The sequence below is a fragment of the Mytilus galloprovincialis genome, chromosome 6 (assembly GCF_965363235.1).
Source record: "Mytilus galloprovincialis chromosome 6, xbMytGall1.hap1.1, whole genome shotgun sequence".
NCBI classification, from domain to species: domain Eukaryota; kingdom Metazoa; phylum Mollusca; class Bivalvia; order Mytilida; family Mytilidae; genus Mytilus; species Mytilus galloprovincialis.
This window is the reverse complement of record NC_134843.1, coordinates 48,193,933-48,214,950: the sequence shown is the minus strand read 5'-3', so window position 1 is coordinate 48,214,950 and position 21,018 is coordinate 48,193,933. Positions and strand designations below refer to the sequence as shown.

At 31.9% G+C, this 21,018-nt stretch overlaps 1 protein-coding gene across 4 annotated transcripts in view; it reads right to left on the bottom strand.

Moving 5' to 3' along the window:
- Positions 1-10,395, bottom strand: part of LOC143079744 (uncharacterized) — a 98,495-nt gene extending 88,100 nt beyond the window's left edge. For 2 of the 4 annotated variants that reach the window (XM_076255300.1, XM_076255303.1), the window contains exons 1-6: positions 10,273-10,395; positions 5,801-5,873; positions 3,270-3,416; positions 2,569-2,663; positions 1,095-1,145; positions 319-435 (exon numbers count right to left, since the gene is read on the bottom strand). In XM_076255300.1, the coding sequence (XP_076111415.1) occupies positions 319-435; positions 1,095-1,145; positions 2,569-2,663; positions 3,270-3,416; positions 5,801-5,824 (434 nt within the window). In that variant the 5' untranslated portion in view covers positions 5,825-5,873; positions 10,273-10,395. The remainder of the gene's footprint in view (positions 1-318; positions 436-1,094; positions 1,146-2,568; positions 2,664-3,269; positions 3,417-5,800; positions 5,874-10,272) is intronic. The other 2 variants (XM_076255301.1, XM_076255302.1) reach the window with 2 other exon arrangements.
- Positions 10,396-21,018: the final 10,623 nt, after the last annotated feature.

The following is a 21,018-nucleotide window of genomic DNA, read 5'->3' as shown; positions in this document are numbered from 1 at the left end:
TGTATTTATAACTAATATAGGACAATGCTGTTGATTAAAAAATACTCCATTCCAGGACCTTTTGTTTTCCAAATAATTAATATTACCAATAATTGATAAGTTCCAGTTCGACGGGTACAAACAGAAAGATTTGAAAGCAGAGAAAATTGTGTATCTTATAATCGGCATGACTTTATCAGATGGCAGTACTAATACGAAGATAAGGCTTGCGCATAGTTATATACTTTAATTCAGTCACGGATCCGCGATATCACGGGTGTGTTCTAGTATATATATATATATATACAACTCGTCTAAACATATATATATCAATCTTACCTTTCTGCCACTGACAGATCTTCCTGAATTGCCAGTGTCAAGGCCTTAACACCAAACACAGAGCACTCTTTGATCTGGAAAGGCAGCTTCAGGAACTTTTCTAGTGACTTGCGTATCCTGAAATAGTAAATTCAGAACAACACTCTCACAATGATACTGTTTCTTCTACAGATTTTATCATCCAACAGCAAAATTAAGAAATATTTGCAATGTTGATATCAATGTGAAAAATAAATATGAAATCTGTAAACAAATCTACTTAAAAGTTACAAATTTGTCAGTTATTTTTAGAATTACACTAAAATACACACATTAAATTTTAAATTAAGCATAAAATAATTCAAACTGATATAAACATAAGGAGAGGTGGTATGATTGACAACTATACACCAAAGTTCAAATGAACCAACTTTTATACACATTCTTTTTCAGTAGATTTGTTATTACTTAGAAATGTCTTTCAAATGCAACAACAGTTATGACACAAGATGTATTATTCTTTATATATTATGAAGTAATTCTTATTCAAGCAGAGAATTACAGCGATTATACTTTGGGTGATTGAGAGACAGTTTAACTTACGTCAAGTGTTAACACTATTTTAAACACCATTTTCATTTATCCATTGCTAAAGTAACTATATCTTTTATTAACATTGATCTATTATTATGTAATAAGTTTTCATATTGAGCTGAAATTACACAATTAGAGGAAATAGACGTTGTTAACTGCCTGTCCATACATTGAGTTTACCAAGCATATATTGTACTACTTACCATCTGACACTTATAGACTCAGTTTCTCCACCTTTATCAACAAAGTAACAACTGAAAGAGATAAAATGTCTATAATAATTGAACATAAAATTAAAATTTTACAGCTAAACAACATATGCAAACATCCTCTTAAGGTATTAATCAATTAAGTATTGTTTATCTAAAAAGGTAAATTTCCTTCTAAAACTTTTAAACAAATGAGGAGGTCTATTTTGACCTGGAAATTCCTCCTGGAATTTCAAAATTTTCTTTTGCAGTGGAATGGAAAATAAATTTCATACTACAGTCGAACCTCGTTGTGTCGAACTCGGTTGTGTCGAAAACTCGGATGAGTCGAAGTAATTTCTCGGTCCTGGCATAATTCCCTTTGATCAATGCACTGACGAGTCGAACTCGGATGATTCGAATTCTCGGTTAAGTCGCGGTAATTCTTAAGTCCCGTCGATGTAAAATTGATGTAAATTGACCCCGATATCTCGAAGTTCAAAATTAAAAAAAAATTGAAAGAAATAAAAACTGTAAAAATAAAATTCATAACGGATGTTTTTCTTGTTTAACCTATTCATTTCCATAAGTGATTAAAGCTGTGTAAATTCCATAAGTGATTAAAGCTGTGTAAACATATTTGTTTGTAAAACAGTTAATATGACATGTTTATGATGACCGCTAATCAACACTTTTGTTGATCGTCCAAGCGGAACTTAAATGTGCTGAACCTATTTCACTTGGTATAAAAACGAAACGAATTTTAATGATCCAAGCTGAGATTAAATTAACTATTAGAATAAGAACAATAATTAAAAGGATTAAAATATCTTATTAATTATTATGTGTCGGTCTTTTTAATCTATGAACACTGTTCTCATTCTTTAAAGATTAGTTATGAAAATATTTTCGCGAGTGATTCCATAATTTATAGTGACTGACCTTTGTAAATATTTGTGTATTGATTTTATTTGTGAATGTTGTGTGTTGAATTTTTAAAAATACGGAACATAAATACACAACTACATATTATCATATCGAAAAAAGCACAATGATCAATAAACATGGATCTAGTTTACAGAAATCACATATTGGTATTTCATACATTTCAAATATATGACGTCACACTCGATCTCGGATGAGTCGAACCTCGGATGAGTCGAATACTTTCGTCTGGTCCCTTCGACTTCAACACAACAAAGTTCGACTGTATTCTACTCTAGGGAGGTTCCTAAACAATAAACTGCTACAAAAAGCAGTAACAGCTAATTCTGTGTATTGGTAAAGAAAATCTGAAAAAAACACTCATTTTAAACATTTAAAAGGCAAGCACACAACTTCATGTCCTGAAGAATCTATGCAAATATGGTTGAATTATATGTGAAGCAGTTTCAATAAGCTTTTAGGATCAACAAGTCTGTGACTATGACTCTATTGCTAGACCCTATTAAGCCTTGCAAATAAACATGCATTATCATTATTTCCTCACCAAGCTTCCTGTCCATATTTTCTGGCAAAAACACCCTCATTCCTTACTCTGTACCACTGTCTGTCCTTTTGTCTGAAAGCTATACAAATTTCACCCTGAAAGTAGGAAAATTTTGTGAGAAAAAAATGCTAGCATGTATATATCTATTCTACATCATTCTTTATTTTTCTACTACTGACATTTCCTGAAAACCATCAAATTGTCATGCATACTTTATTTCACATAAAGTCTGATTTAGCCAACTTTGTAACAATTCATTTTTGGCAATTATCTAGCAACAATTCAAATTCCTGTTATTTTTTCTACTGAAGAAAGTCATAAAAAATAGTTGATCAGTATCTTGAAATAAAAGAAGAATGCATCTAAGGACACTAATCTTATTATTGCCTGTAAGCTTTGAATTTTTTATAGAATATGGTGATCTCTAGAATGGTAAATGGTTCACTGCCCAAATTAGATCTCAGTCTGCTTGTTGTAGTGCTTAGCATCAACTATGAGTTTCATGAAATTTGGATGTACAAACTTAATTTAGACTGGAAACTTTTCTTTCCAAGTTATAAAGGGGCATAACTCTAGAACAGTTAACAACAGAAACCCTGCCAAACAATGTATGCAAGTTGCAGTATTAAACATTGTGTATGAGTGCTACAAAATCAGGATGAGGCAAACTTATTCCTGTTTATTTTCAGGAAAATGCTTACTTTTGATGGTATGTATTGCTGTTGGACAGTCTGTTCCTGGTTATAGACTTGATTTAAATCTTCTTGCAATTGTAGAAAATGTTGATGTTCAAAAGATGCTGTTTCACTATCTATTTCTCTACAGAAGAAGTGACCTGGGCTGTTTATCTGTAATAAATTGTAAAATTACTTAAAAATAACTATGACCAGATGCTTTGCATGGATTAGCTTTATATGACCGCAGAAAACGAACCCTGAACAGTTGGGTCAAGTATGGACACAACATTCAAGCTGGATACAGCTCTGAATTTGGATTGTGATTAAATAGTTGACACAGCATAGGTTTCAGACACAGAATGAATGTGGTTTAATGAACTTAAAAATTTGTTTTTGCTTTTGAGCAATTCACTATGCTGTTGAATATTAATCCTTTCAAAAAAAAACCAGATGTGCCGCAGGGTGCAGCTTTATACGACCGCAGAGGTTGAACCCTGAACAGCTGGGGCAAGTATGGACACAACATTCAAGCTGGATTCAGCTCTAAATTTGGATTGTGATTAAATAGTTGACACAGCATAGGTTTCTGACACAGAATGAATGTGGTCTAATGAGACTTAAAATATTTGTTTTGCCTTTGAGCAATTCACTATGCTGTTGAATATTAATCCTCTCAAAAAAATGTTTGAAGAAATTTTCTTTTTATTTATGAAATCTGAAATGAGAAAAATTTATTGTGCAATTATTGTGCAATTAGATATTTCTTGCTATTGCGCAATACTGTGCAATTGAAAATATTTGCTATTGCACAATACTGTGCAATTGAAGATTTCTTGCTATTGTGCAATACTGTGCAATTGAAAATTTCTTGCTATTGCACAATACTGTGCAATTGAAGATTTCTTGCTATTGCTGAATACTGTGCAATTGAAAATTTCTTGCTATTGCACAATACTTAATATAATAATTTTGGATCCTGATTTGAACCAACTTGAAAACTGGGCCCATAATCAAAAATCTAAGTACATGTTTGGATTCAGCATATGAAAAAAGCCCAAAAATTCAATTTTTGTTAAAATCAAACTTAGTTTAATTTTGGACCCTTTGGACTTTAATGTAGACCCATTTGAAAACGGGACCAAAAATTAAGAATCTACATACACAGTTAGATTCGGCATATATCAAAGAACCCCAATTATTCAATTTTTGATGAAATCAAACAAAGTTCAATTTTGGACCCTTTGGGCCCCTTATTCCTGAACTGTTGGGACCAAAACTCCCAAAATCAAACCAAACCTTCCTTTTATGGTCATAAACCTTGTGTTTAAATTTCATAGATTTCTATTTACTTATACTAAAGTTATGGTGCGAAAACCAAGAATAATGCTTATTTGGGCCCCTTTTTGGCCCCTAATTCCTACACTGTTGGGACCTCAACTCCCAAAATCAATCCCAACCTTCCTTTTGTGGTCATAAACCTTGTGTTTAAATTTCATTGATTTCTATTTTTACTTATACATGTACTAAAGTTATTGTGCGAAAACCAAGAATAATGCTTATTTGGGCCCTTTTTTGGCCCTTAATTCCTAAACTGTTGGAACCAAAACTCCCAAAATCAATCCCAACCATCCTTTTGTGGTCATAAACCTTGTGTCAAAATTTCATAGATTTCTATTTACTTAAACTAAAGTTATAGTACGAAAACCAAGAAAATGCTTATTTGGGCCCTTTTTGGCCCCTAATACCTAAAATGTTGGGACCAAAACTCCCAAAATCAATCCCAACCTTCCTTTTGTGGTCATAAACCTTGTGCTAAAATTTCATAGATTTCTATTCACTTTTACTAAAGTTAGAGTGCGAAAACTAAAAGTTTTCGGACGACGACGCCAACATCATACCAATATACGACCAAAAAAATTTTAATTTTTGCGGTCGTATAAAAATTAAAGAAATTTTCTATTTAATTTCTAAATCTTGAATGGTGTTCAAATCTATGGGTTCCGCCATCGTTATCGGCCCAAAGATAAAATATGGCGTTATTCAATTGTGACGTTATATGTTACTCTCTGCCATAGATTTAGAGAAAACAAAAATCTGCATAGATTTGAGTTGTTTGGCGTTTGTAACTTCACATTTACCATAGATTAGGAATCAGCCATTGATTTGGATCCCGCCATAGATTTGAGTCTTACATATATATAACAGTATTCTTTAAATGGAATTGGATTACCTCCCTTGCACTAAAATGTACTTTTAAATTGTCTAAATTGTCCTTTAACCAGAAAAAAAACTTGTTTTTCCCCTTTTTTTACCCCTATTTGGTAAGTGATTTGAGCCATAACCCCCCATAACCATTCCTTTGTAGTATGGACACTTGTAATAATAATTTCAGAGAAATTTATACACTTAAACACAAGTTATTCTTTGGAAACTACAAAAACGCATATTTGGCCCCCAACTTTTTGTTTGTTTGAGCGGAATTTAAATGACTGATTAAGATATGCACTACAGGTATAAATGGTTGAACAAGTAAACTTATGATTGTGGTAATTTACCTCTAGTATCTGGATAGAGATCATCTTCTTTGCAATATGATTCTAAGCATCTATGACATCATTCATATCTAAACTAAAAAGATGGTATAATTAAAACTAACATGAATTAAAATTTTACTACTAATTGTTACAAAGATATACTCAATTTCATCAGAAGAAAACCTACTGAAACCTTCTAAAGCACACATCCAGTAAAAAAAAATTTTTGTTGTTTTTTTCAAACTTAAATATGATTTAAAAAAAAAACACAATGGTTAAAGAGATTTATTACATTGGTTGCAATGAATTACATTGATTTCCCTGTTAAATAAAAACCGATAATTTCACATGTGAAATAAACGTGGTTATTTCACTCTCTGACGTCATACAACAAAAGGCGTTGTCAAGACGTCGATAACGGCGGATCAAAACAAACTGTGAATGCGTAGAAAAAAAATATAGTTCCTTACATGTTTTACATTAATTTCTTTTAAAAAAGCCATTTGCCAATGTAATAAAAAGAATAACTAATTAAAGAATTCAAATATCGAAAAAATATTCAACTGGTGACCGATCAACACTTATAATTAACTCATGTGCTACGCGCATTCGTGAATTAATGTGTTGTTCTGTCACTCGTCAAATATTTTTCTCTATTTGAATTCTTCGATTAGTTATTCCATCATTCTAACCAAGGTATGTGTTGTCCAAGTCATTACAGTATGATGACAGGTGGAGAAGTGTAACAGGATTGCTTCTCTTGTTTAGTATACACTAGGGCAGGCAACCTGTAAGATGTTGGGCTAGGCAAGTAGAACTTTACATCAGTTGGTTAGAGAACAGACTTCAAGCACAAAGGTCACAGGTTTGAGTCCAAGAAGAAACAATGTGATTTTCAAATGAGAATCAATACCATTACAGACATACATTGTAATTTACAGAAAACTTTTAAGTATTGTTGATCAAAAGTTACAAGTAAATATTTAACTTTGGTACACTGAAAAATTTAGTTATTGTATGATGCTACTAGAAGTTCCAAGTCCCTTCACTGATAAGGTGTATTACTTTTAGTATCATCATGTATTGTATTTCCATCTACTAACATATTTCTCCGAATTTTCCTTTTATATGTTTGAACATATACATGCCTAATATTTTGCAAGTCACTAGTATACTTGTGCATAAAATAATTGTATCTGTCAGAAATACATGAAATATATTTCGATATTAAATAATTTTTTTTTAATTTGAGTTCACTAGATCAATGGTACCTTTGTTGAAAAAAAATAGCATCATCTGTTTTCTATCTATCCAATGTCGGAAATGACATGTCGTACATCTGAAATTGGTTATAATTTGATGCCAATGTTTATTTCAAATTATTTTATTAAAGTGTTAGAGGCGATCAAACTTATGACCTAATGAATTAAATGGTTACATATATATTCAACTTTAAGATATAAAATATTATTTTGATATCTTTATTTGACTGCAGGGGTTTCATTATCTTTCATGTTGACTGGTATTTTCCACGTTTCTAGGTGGTACTTTTCAATTTATTCCATGAATATCTTATATAAAAATTTCTACATTTAGGCGGTACTTGTCAATAGCATAGAAGGGTAAAAGTACCGGGTACTGCCTCCTAATGAACGGCCTGTGACTGGTTGTACACATTTCAAATGAGGCATTTTGGAAGCCTTGTATGATCTTGTATACAGTCATGTTTTTGTTCTATACTTTAGTTAATGCATTGTGAAGTGAGTTTGGTGAGTATTGTCTGTAATTTCCACTGACAGACTGTTGTTTATGTAAATTAAAATAAATCTATATTATATTTTTTCAACAAAGAGTTGTACTCAAGGATCATGCCCATTTCCGTTTAAAAAAACCTTTTAGTATAACAACTAACCACATTACAGTCATGTGATTTAATGACCTGGATAAAAACTTCCGTGCAAAAAGACCTCTGCCATATTTCTATAATATTTGTTAATATTCGATAGATTCTTTTGGAGGGTTAAATAGTATTAGTGAAAGGGTACAAAAATGTGATATCAAAAAAACAAAAACATAAATACTTTATTATAATAACTTCACTTGGAACTTCTTTACCACACGTACATGGTATTATTTATGATATGAGCCCATGGGCTAATATGGGAAATTCACTTCTGCTTCCAATTTTCTTATGTCATTACTTATCGTTGGGGGTATCTGACGCTATCATATGCATGAAAACATTTGTATTAAATCTTTTTTTAACTTCAAATCATAAAATAACCAGGTGCTCCACAGGGTGCAGGTTTATACGACCGCAGAGGTCGAACCCTGAACAGCTGGGTCAAGTATGGACAAAACATTTAAGATTGATACAGCTCTGAATTTGGATTGTGATCAAATTTTTGACATTATATGGGTTTCTTACACAAAATAAATGTCAAGATCTTACAAATCTATTGCACAATATATTGAGCAATTAAAGATTTCTTCTTCAGACTTTTCAAAAATTTGGAATTTGAGAAATTTGCAAAAAAAATTGAAAACTACTACCACCCCCCTTTTTTTTGCAATTAGTCCAAAACCTGACATTTGTTTATGCATAATTAAGAGGTAGTGTAAGGGAGGTAAATCAGAACATACCCAACATTGTACTTTAAATGTTTTTGAATGACCTCCCTTACACTGCTTTTAAATTGTCTTAATTGTCCATTGACCAGAAAAACCTAGTTTTTCCCCTTTTTTTGCCCCTAATTCCAAAACATTTTGCGCAATAACCCCCCCCCCCCCCCAAAGTCAATACTAACTATCCCTTTATGGTATGGAAACTTATGGTATAATTTCAGAGAGATTCTTGGATTAAACACAAGCTAATGTTTGAAAACTACAAAAATGCTTATTTTGGGTCCCCTTTTTGGCTCCTAATTCAAAAACTATTGGGACCATAACCCCCAAAATCAATCCCAACCTTTCTTTAGTGGTATTAAACCTTCTGGTTATAAAGATCCATTTACTAAAACTAAAGTAATTGTCCAGAAACTAAATGCGTCTTCGGACGATGACGATGCAGACGACGACATGATAGCATTAGACGAGGCAACAATTTTTTTTAAAAAGGTTAAATGATGTGCAATGTTTTATATAACGTCTTGAAGTCTTGAAACAGAAATTATTCACAGCCTTATTAAGTACGATTTTCGATTATTGACACTGTTGAGTTTCTGTTATCAATCATCAGAATCAGAACGCAGACGATTCACAGAGTAAGCATAATTAAACTGTCTGATTTATTCTTCCCAGCTACTTTAATATTTGCTAGATAAAATGAATAGTAACAGCATATTATTAATTAACTACTTGGACGAGAAATCAGTAATTACATCTGACAATGTTGACAAAAAAATCCATGGACGTAAAAGCGAAAAGAAGTTCAGATATGAAATGATTTCTGTATCTTCTTCACTGTAAGTTTCTTATTTTATTCTTATAATTCAAGGTGAATATATCATTTAATAAAAGTGTTATGAACTTACTGTTTCTCTATAGATCTAATAAAAGTATTATGAACTTGCTGTTTCTCTATCAGCTGTACTGGCTCTCGACTCTTTGAGTCTCTGGTCAATATTATACAGCTTACCTCGAATCTATAACAGGGCCAATAGGACAGTTCCGGGATACCGTTTTCAGATGAATCTGTCATGTGACTTCCATCACCACATGTAGAAAATGTATCATGTATGCATAGAAAATTTCCAACACATGTTGAGCAAACGGGTGAAAAAGTTTGTTTTTATACTGCACAACATATTTTGGAAATTTTAAATTTAATAAGATGGTCACCCTCCCTCAGTCGTACAGGAATCAAGATTAGGTACTTACGGAACATAAATTATGTTTATGTTACCCTACAGAATGACAATTATGAAAGTACTGGAAACTTTTACTAGAGCAGGGATACAGGCGCACCTTCTATCTGGTAAATGACTTCACAAAGGCGTGTGCAAAATTGATGATCTTTTTCGGTGAAAGACATGATTCTAGAAATTACATATACAGAAACAGCAAGTTAATAACACCACAGGAATCGGAAGTTCTATCAATAAAATTCTGTAAATAATAAAGTCGACTATCAATAGAGTTTCTCGTCCTGTCGCTTCTCTAAGAGAAGCTCTATTGATAGTTGACTTTATTATTTACAGAATTTTATTGATAGAACTTCCTATTCCTGTGATAACACTATATCACTATATTATTTACACTGTGGGCTCTTGTTTCATGCCATTGTAAATTTCCCTTCTTCGTTCTTTTGTATACAGGAGAAGGTCTTTACAATCGCCCGAAACAGCCAGGTGCTTAGTAACTTTATGCCTTGGAAATAATATTAATAAAAAATTATTAATGACTATAAATTATATGCTTGAAAGTTGAAGTTAAAAGGCAAGTACAAAAGCATCTTAACATGCTTTGTGGAACGAGAGGATTGCAAAACTTACATACGTAACTCTTTGAATCTTCTTTGCAAGGTTCAACATTAAACTTTTATTTACAGTTGAAATTGTTTTTCCATACATGTGCCACTTATCATCTGCAGCATCCAGGGGAACTACTCCGAGGAAATTACAATCAGGACAGCTCGACCCAAAGACATTTCGGACTATGACAAGTCGGCCACGAAATACATCGCCGTGTACTATACTTTTCCCAAAATAGTTGGACGTCGCGTACGGTGATAATACGGGTTTTGCTTTCCAGTTCGCCTTTATTGCATTTGTTAGAAGTTTCGGAATTGATAACTATATAAATGTATATATCAAAATGTGCGTAATTAAAAGTAGAAAGGGAATATGCCTTAAAATCAATACTTTTATTCATTTTGTTACTCGAATGATCCCTCATAACACTGATTTTGAGCGTGTAGACAAGTAACACCGCAACATATGATCAGCGTTGCTTTGAAGTTATTCTTGTCATTTTTTAAACTTATTAAAAAAAATGTTGTACTCCTAGCACGAGAAGTCTTTGGTGTTCATGGTGTATGTTTTATCTGAGACTACTATAACACAGTATATAGTAGTCTCAGGTTTTATTTATGACGTCATCGTTAACTGGACGCGTCTGACCAGGACGAAAAGTTCACTTCGTTTTGTGGTCAAGCCGAAAATAGAAAAAAAAATATGGATAGGGGTAAAGTTAAGAGTGATTTTAAAAGTTAATTCAAATAGATTATTCCGAAAATGAAATATATTTTTATTCCGTATATAATAAGGGAAAAAAAATAAAAAGTTGTGTTACAACATTTCAAAAGATCGTGTCAGAATTAATGATTTTTTGAAATTTGTATTTCTGTCACAAAACCCAAATCTCGCATATTTTTTGGAGCTCTTCAAAATTCGGACGAATGCTGCAGATCCAAACCACAATTTACATATCCACCCTTCCTGTGTCAAAATTATACAATAAATATACAACTTTCTATGTCTTCAGTTAGTAAGTATTGTTTAAATTATGTCCTAAATTGTTCATTTTATTAAATCTGTTGAAATGTCACATTCGCCGTTTTCTTTTCTGACGTTTTGGCGTATTTATTAAGTGTCTTATGAAAAGTAATAGGCAGTTACAGTCTTTTCTACGATATGAAATTTATTTTATACGTGAAAACTATTTTTTTAGGTGTATGTATCGAAGTTTTAAGAGAAAATATTGAAAAAAAAATAAACGCGATCTTTTTGTTTTTGTCTAGTCAAAATGTCACAAAACGCCGTTTTTTACATTTTTGTTACAAGTATGATAAGTCATAATATACAGTTTTGAAGGGGGAAAATTTGAAATTAAAATAGCACAAAAAAATACTATATAACATTAAAATCTACTGTTCAGGGATTTTTTTAACCCATTTTCGATCACATGTCTGAAGAATCAACGACACAGTCAGCGACTACTTTTGTCTAGTCATAATGTAACACCATGCGTTTTTACTTGTTTTGATGTTACGTTCTGTAAAACTTGACATGTAGTGCCTAACGTCGCAAATTACGGAAGCCTTTACGTGCCATGCTAATGAACTTTTTCCAATTTGATATGACGAATTATGAATTTGATATAACAAAATATGAATTTAATATAACAAATTATCAATTTGATATAACAGATTATCAATTTGGTATAACAAATTATCAATTTGATGTAACAGATTATCAATTTGATATAACAAATTATCAATTAGAAATAACAAATTGTGAATTTCTCTACCAACAGTATGATTTAATTATTATAATTATAATGAGATTGATTGAAACATTGCGTAACCAACATTGGCGCATTTTTTTGTGTATTGAGACATTGTTTATCTGACGTCCAGCGACAAATATGTCATTGAATGCTTATTCAAAACTTTCTTAACAGGTCAGAAACCCTCTCCCTTCCCTCTTATCTATTATTTGAGGCAGTTTGGGGGACTAGTTTGAACGTTCTCTATTCAGTACATGGGACCTGGTGTCTTAGAACGAACGATTATAATAGAAAAAGGATCAATTTAAATTGCACATTTTCAAATCAGAAAGAATGGATAGTGTGTTTCTAGGGACATGGGAACATGCAAGGATAAACAATGCTTCCCACTCCTCAAAATCCTGGCATGCTTCTTTATCAATTTCGATGGGCACATACAAGGATTAATGAAACATCCTTAAGTTCATCCTTGCATTTTTCTTTATATGTTTGATTCAATATTTATTTTGTTTGCCCACTTTTTATTAAAAACAAAGACCCATGCGCGAGATCTAGAAAAGAAAACCCATGCACAATCAGTGCAAAAGGGATCTGATATATCAAATTTATAATTTTTCATTTCAAATTATCATAATTTTGATACAATATCTTAACAGATTTTTATCGAATCTAGTTCAAATTAATATCTGTATCTGTTTCGGCGGAGGACATTTTAGCGCATTGGTAGGACATTTTAGAGAAAAAAAGCTAACGTTTTAGCGCCAAAGTAAAGCCCATTTTAGCCCAAAATTTATAACCCATTCCAGCGAAAATGGAAATTATCAATGCCCACTTTAGAGCAATGCTTTAATCCATTTTATGATTACTGATTAATGATCAATATATTTTTTAAATAGAAGCAAGACAACACAATTTAAAAAATATCATGTCCATTAAAGTATAACACTCAAATTTTAAAATCAAATTTTAAAAGTCCGTTCTAGCCTGGAATTTATATTCCAGAGAACGTACGTAATGGGCTCTGGGTATACTGTTATGTTTATCTTTTTAATACTGGTTAATGAAATCATTACAGTGTGTACTGGCTGGTCATTATCGCGTATGATACGATTTTGACACGCCTACATAGCTAATAAATATTCATGACTTTATAGATAAGAACAGCACGTGTAGCCATAAAAACAGAGAGTTGTAGATTTGTAGGTTAACTGTACATATGTAGTTTTGAAAATATAGAATAGATACAAAAATATGTGTTTTTAATATTAGTATCCGAGCAAGTAAAACACGGATCTATCATGGTGGAGGACTCAAATTGTATATATTAATATTGTGACTTCGTGGTAGTTGTTTGAACAGTTCACAATGGCTTGTTTTTCTCCTGGATATAATAACTTTTTCTTTGGATTTATATAGATTTTTCGCTTATTATATAACATTTATGTGGATATTGGAGGTGGTGCTATGACTAGATATAGACCGGTGATTTAAAAAGTGAAAAAATATCAAATAACTTAACTTTTAGGAACTATATACAGCAACAGAATTTTCAATAGTATTGTGTACATGCATCTTTATAATTACTAGCATTTCTGAACATTACATTACAGTGTACGAAACTCAACTCTCGAATTTTTAATTATATCTATTAGTTCCAAAATCATTTTTTAAAGTAAAATATAACCGATAACCGCTGAGCTGTTAAAAATATTGTATCCAGTGCAAAATGATACTTTTCATATATATTTTAATCCGTTTTCTCCAATGATACTGTGAGTCTATTTTTGTGTGTGAAAATTGTTTCGCCACAACCAATCGTCGTTTTATACAGATCTGTGTGTGAGAATTGCCTCGCCACAGATAGTCAAGATAAAGTTTTATACTTGTGTGTGAGAATTGCCTCGCCACAAGATTCTGGAATTGAGTGTGTGAATATTGATTCGCCACCTGTGATGTGATTGTCTCGCCACTATCGATATATCTAAATACCAAACCAGAGATGAAAGAACATTTTAGTGACAATGTTGAAATTTGACATTTTGTCAATATGCTTTACATTGAATTGTTTGTGACATGTAATCAATTTGTTTGTTCTATTTGAATTGGTTCTTTTGCATGCTTGTATATAGGGCTACACGTGACTGCATTTAGTATATTTGTTGTTGTTGATTTAAAAATACGGTGATGATAAGGTTGTTTTTTTGTTTTTTTTGTAAAAGTTACTTTTGTTATTTGAGTGTCTAATTGTATCAGGAATTTTGGGGTGGAATCAAATGATTCAAGAGATTTAAAGTGTAAAAGTGGCCAGAAACTGGGGGCCGGTATTTTATTAAAGGGGCCAAAAATTGGTAGCTGGGATTTTATTAGAGGGGCCAAAAAATTGGTGGCCGGAATTTTTTAAAATGTTTAAACGTTGAACAACAGATGTAGTAGCGCAAAAGATGTTATGCTAGAAATAACCTTTGTTTTCATATATTAATATCTATTTTGAATGAATGTTGTAAGACTCTTTAATCTCCGGCCAGGGATTAATGGATAATTGTGTGAGTGTGTGAGATAAACTAGTTATTATTATTTGAAATATATTAAGAGTCACGGGTCTCTGCTAGTGTCATCACTTTGAAACATGTATGTTTATTTTTAAAGCTACATTTTTATGCATCGCAAGTGTTCACTTGAGCAAGTTGACAGTTGTAATATGTCGTGCTCTTGGAAGTATCCGTAAAATAAACAAGTGAGAGTTTAATGGTCAAGATTTTACGACCTGTGGTATCGAACATCTGTGTCTGGGATTTCACAGAGAGATATTAATGTTGTTGTGGTTTTTACATAATGAGTTTTAATGAGATTTAGTGGTTAGATTAGTTGATTTGTAACTATAAAAGTTATGCACACTTGTCATTTTGACAGATCAGATAAACAGAATTTCTGTTTCAAGACTACATTAATTACACTGGGAACTAAGTTTAAACCATGATCATTGATTTTAATTGATACAAATGTTTATTTTTTTTTTTTTTTTTTCATATTTATTTTGACCTTATAATTTTTTTTTTACTGCATATTTTAGCGATGATCTTTTAAAACTGTCTGTTTTTTTTGTTTTTTTTTCTCATTTTTTTATACTAAACAAAATTTGTAGTCATAAAAATTAACACATAGAATTATTATTTAATGAGAACTTATGATTTTTTTTTTTCAAGTTTTAAATGTGTGTATATTAAAGTACAATTAGTATTTGCTGAGAGGTTGTTTCAATTTTGTTTTTTATTATTATTATTCATAATTTTTATATAAATAGATTTCATTGACCAGTAAGAAATTTTTAGAAATTTCTAATTTGTGGGCGGGGATGTTATGTTTATCTTTTTAATACTGGTTAATGAAATCATTACAGTGTGTACTGGCTGGTCATTATCGCGTATGATACGATTTTGACACGCCTACATAGCTAATAAATATTCATGACTTTATAGATAAGAACAGCACGTGTAGCCATAAAAACAGAGAGTTGTAGATTTGTAGGTTAACTGTACATATGTAGTTTTGAAAATATAGAATAGATACAAAAATATGTGTTTTTAATATTAGTATCCGAGCAAGTAAAACACGGATCTATCAATACCCCTTGTACAATACTGTTCATAAAGTTGCAGTAGGAACTGATATTTCTCTTTATCTTGTCTAGATTGTGGTGAACATTCGTCTATACATTGTATTTTTATATATGTTGTTGTTTGCAATTTGATGATAGTATCAAGAAAAACTATAGAATTACTTTTATTTCCATGATGAACCAAAGTGAACATATATATATACAACTGCATAAATTAATGCTCGTGGTTTTAGTATTATTCAACTAGGAAAGTTTCGCTAAAATGGGCTATTGAAAATACAGCTGAACGGATTAATCCTGCGCTAAAATGGGCTCTAATGTCTGCGCTAAAATGTCCCCTAGTCATGAGTTTTTCGCTAAAATTATCTGCGCCCATCTGTTTTCTTGTTCATAGGTGAGATTAAATTTCCTTTTGTTTATGAAATTGGCAAATTTGATTAAATTAACTTTATTGTGGTTAATTTTGAATTTGCTTTCAACTGTTGATTCTTTTAACATTTAATACAGGCGATGAAACAAACGATTCAACTAATAAAATTTGTATTCGAAAATTATCAAAAGCGGATAAAAGAATAAGCCCTTGACGCCATTTGCGAGTATGATGGTCTTGTGAAACAACGATAGTCCGTCGGAAGGGGGCGATAAATGACTGATCCGTGTTAAGAGAGAGCAGTATCTCTTGCACGTAAAAGTCACCCTTTTAGATTTCGAAAAGAGCAGGCTAAGGCTACAGAAACACTCGCTCCCTCAAAGTGGAAACGGATTAATATAAGTTGTAATAACTTGTTTCCTAATCCACTATAAATAAATATGTTTAAACTAAAAAAAAAAAAAAGGCAGCAGAAAAGACAGGGGTTTAAACTTTTTTTTAAAAATATCCTGTTTCAATCAAAAAAAAAGAGAAAATATCTTTGCTCCAAGGGGATACTAATTTAAATGAATATTATTTTTCTGTTTTTATTTAACTGTACTTTAAAAAAATATGTGCCGCTTTTGCATTTCGGTTCTATACGTAGCAAGTCAAGCAAAGCGCTCATATAAACTTATGCTGTATGATTGAGCTGCACGAAATGAAAAAAAGTACGACGTTATTTATACAATGCCAAACTCCATACAGCGTTATCGTTCGGGTCATACTTCCCTTTCTCTGTAAAGAAGCGTAGCCAGATGTCACCACTGTTTCGGAGTTTGATACAATGCATGAAAAATAACGTCAAACTAACGTTACCAAAACCAACACCAACACCGTACGCGACGTCTTGATGAGTTTTAAAGTTACGTATCCATCTCGTCCTGTGTGGTGGAAATAGTTGGTGTCTTATCGCTGATGGATTTTTTTTTATATCACGGTCTGTTTTATAATTGGCACTGGCTATGGTCACATTGATATGTAGCCTCAACAATAAAAAAAAAAGGCAGACTGTCAATGGTTATTTGACCGGCACCGGCAAAATAGCAAATTTGCTATTTAGCCGGCTCTGGTTTAATTTTATCTCACTGGAATTAAAATGTAAGAATTATAATAAGATATCAAAATTCCATATTTAAAAACTTGTATTAACTGTTACTCATAAACACTTAAACTTTTAACTATCAAATTAAATATATTCTGAAATTAAAATCTCCTTTTTAACATCATGTACCTGTATATAACTTAAGGAAACTCTTTTGTAGTTTGAAAAATATTACAAACCAAATGAACTGAATATGTCGGATGAGTACTTTCAACCTAAATAGTTGGTTAGTATATAGTGTGATAATGGATGATACAACACCTAAAAAAATTGAGCTTAATGCACAATTCAATTCCTACAAAGAGTTTGCATTGGGTATAGAAAATTATGAAAAGGAACATTTTGTTCAGGTGTGGAAAATGGGTGCACGTCCCATCAAAACCATGAAATGTCGAACACCAAACAGAAACATCAATGAAGAATTAAAATATGTAGTATATCTGTAACATGTGCACAACGTCCTTTAAGCGTGTATTGGGCGTACGAGAAGCGTACCTAAGTGTTTATTGGGTGTTCAAGAAACATATGTTGGCGTATGCGGCGTTTGTCTAACGTAGATGGACACATATGTAGCATATGCACACATGACGCAGATTCAAGCCAGTATAATGTGTAGTTCCTGTTTGGATTGGCAACATTTATCTTATATTGTGCTAGACTAAAACAACTTCCAAAGGCAAAGAATTGGTTTTGTAACAATTGCAAATGTTTAATAATGTGTTCAATTCGGAAATTCATAGCAAACAACTTTTAAAATTGTCTGTCGTGTCTGTTTAATGATGTAGTTTTACATAACACTATTTTTATCAGTTGGCAGGATACTCAAACCGTAGATTTTACACAGATTTAAAAATCATTTTTTTATAAATATTTTAGAAAAAAAAAATTTAATAATGTATATACAAATGTGTTTTCATGCTTTTAATTAATACAGCATTATAAAGTTATAAAATGTATCTATAATACTAAAATTACGAGGTCCAATTTGTCAGCCGTCATCGGGTAAAAACGACACATCAAAGAATTCAACTCTATATATAACTAATAAGGACAATGGTGTAGATTAAAAATTACACCACTCCAGACCCTTCTGTTTTCCACATAATTAATATTGCCAATAATTAACAAGTTCCGGGTCTAATCCGATACCGATACCAATAGTATATTCACCTGTTAGCTATATTACCTTATCTGTACGTTCCGCATTTGACAGGCGCACCACCAAACGGTGTATTTAGGATTTTGCTATATACACGGGTCATAATCAAAGGGCTAACACTACCAGGGCCGTAACTAGGGTTCAAATTCAGGGGAGACAGGGGTTTGGGGCCGCCGAATGAGGCCCCCAAGAGAGGGGGTTAGGGGGCGCAGCCTCCCGCTGATTTTTTTTTCTCACAGTAAAATGGCTAAAAATTACCCGTTTTCATTCGATTTACTTACTTTACGAAACATCAGTATTGCTTGAACCTGGAAGCAATTTTTATGCAAAAACAAACTGAGATTGCTGTTCGGGGTGAGTCAAGGCTCCGTTTTGAAGCCGTACTTTGACCTATAATTATTAACCGTATTAAATACATTGTGACCGCGGATTTTGTTCTCAATATGACTAAAAATCACCCGTTTTCCTTCGATTCCTTACTTCAAGAAACATTAGTATTGCTGGATACTGGTAGCAATTTTTATGCAAACAATTATTACCTGTATTTAAAGATATTTTCGTTAGAAATCAAACTGGTGAGTTAAAAAAAACATCTAAAGCAAGATATTTTTTTTGACTGTCGAGGACCTTGAATTTCAATATTGTTGAAAGCTGAACAGACTTGTATATAACTACAACCAGGGTCTTTCTAAACTAGTATATACTTAGATTAGAAAGTCCCTGCTTCAACGAATGGGAGTGTTTAACTACTAAGGCATTGACCATAATGTTCTCGAACGATCGGCCGGGAGACGTTAAAAATATGACCCAACAGCTGATTCAGCCGGTAATGAATTTCCGATATCATAAAAGATTCACAATACAAAGGGAACTTCCTCTGCTTTATGGAGCCCCTAAATAAATGTGAATAGTTAAGTTTTATTCCAAATTGTCGAACACGTCGAAAGCAAAGTTTCATATGTGTTCTCGTACGAATACTGAATAACAGACGGACGGCCACACGAAACAAAAATACTGAAAGGGTTCACTTTCGATCAAAAATCCGGAAAATGACAGATATATCAAGTATCATGATAACACTGTTAAAACTGTAAACTTGTGTTGTTTATAATATAAATTAAAGTTCTTCGTGTACATATTGTCAATATTCATTTCATTTTATTACTTCAAAAAAATAATTTTGGTGTAGAAAATTCAGGGGAGGCAGTTGCCTCTCCTGCCTCATAGGTAGTTACGGCCCTGACTACTAAATTCTAATCATTGTCAAATTGTTCCCTATTGTAGCTTTATTCAGCAATCAGCAAGACTTTCTAAGATAACTAATATAGGACAATGATGTTGATTAAAAAATACCCCATTCCTGGATAGCCTGGACCTTTTGTTTTCCAAATAATTAATATTTCCAATAATTGATAAGTTCCAGGTCGACGGGTTCAAACAGAAAGATTTGAAAGCAGAGAAAACTGTGTATCTTATAATCGACATGACTTTATCAGATGACAATACCAATTACTAAAATAAGGCTTAGGCATAGTTATATACTTTGATTCAGTCACGGACCCGCGATATCACGGGTGTGTACTTGTTATATATTATAAATTATCTATTTATGAACATATTCAATATCTTATTTTTGTTTGTACTGAATTTTTAATGCTTGATATTGTGATTAAATGAGTTTAAATTATTATTAAGCTTTTTGATTCTCTACTTATCACACCAATGAACAGTTTTATTCAGTACCGGCTAAATAGCCACTGTCAAAACAAAAAAAAACAGGGCTGATTAATTACGAAGACAAAGAGACAAAGACAAATACTTTATTAGAGTCTCACCTCAAAATTGACATACATTTATACATTTATAAAATTACAGTAATATTTAAAACAACATGAGCCACTCTAAAAAGAGTTATGAGAGACTATAAAATTTCTACAAAACACATTATTATCTACAATTATATAAAATACCTTTTCTTTTTAATAATACATCATAGCAGATTTTGGCTAAAAAGTAACACACATTTTCATCAGTGAATAAAAATTTGAATTTATCATCATCAGACAAATTAACAAAATCACAATTAAAAGAGCTAGCATGTCTAAATAAAATAGCTCGTAAATCTGCATATACTGGGCAGTTAATTAAGACATGTTTCTCATCTTCAATAATGTTATTTTTCTTACATTGCTCATTAAAACATAATCTATTGTCAACCATAATGCCTTCATATCGGCCAGTTTCTATTCTCAGAGGTGCAACACCACATCTAAATTTAGCATATGCACTCTTATATTTTCCAGGCATATTAATACCTAAATATTTTTCTTTATTAAAACATTGCTTAAACATTCTATACGTTCGCAATTTACTTCTTTCATTGTACATTAAGTCAGAGTACCACTTCTCTTTATATCTACAAAAATTTTCCTTTTCAATTTGTTTAATTGTATTTTTATCAATAGAAAAATCAGTATTACATAAAAACTCCATATCCATTTCTTTAAATTTCACATTGACTCTATAATTCCAATTTCTAAATTTACTATTACAGCATTTATTGCCCCATAAGAAAACCTTTTTATTAACTCTAAAATGAGACATTTTAGTAAGTCTCGACCATAATCTAAAAATACATGTCCACTGAGATATAATACTGGGCATCCAACCCATATCTCCATATAAGGCTAAGTTAGGGGTGTATTTACCCACACCCATAAAA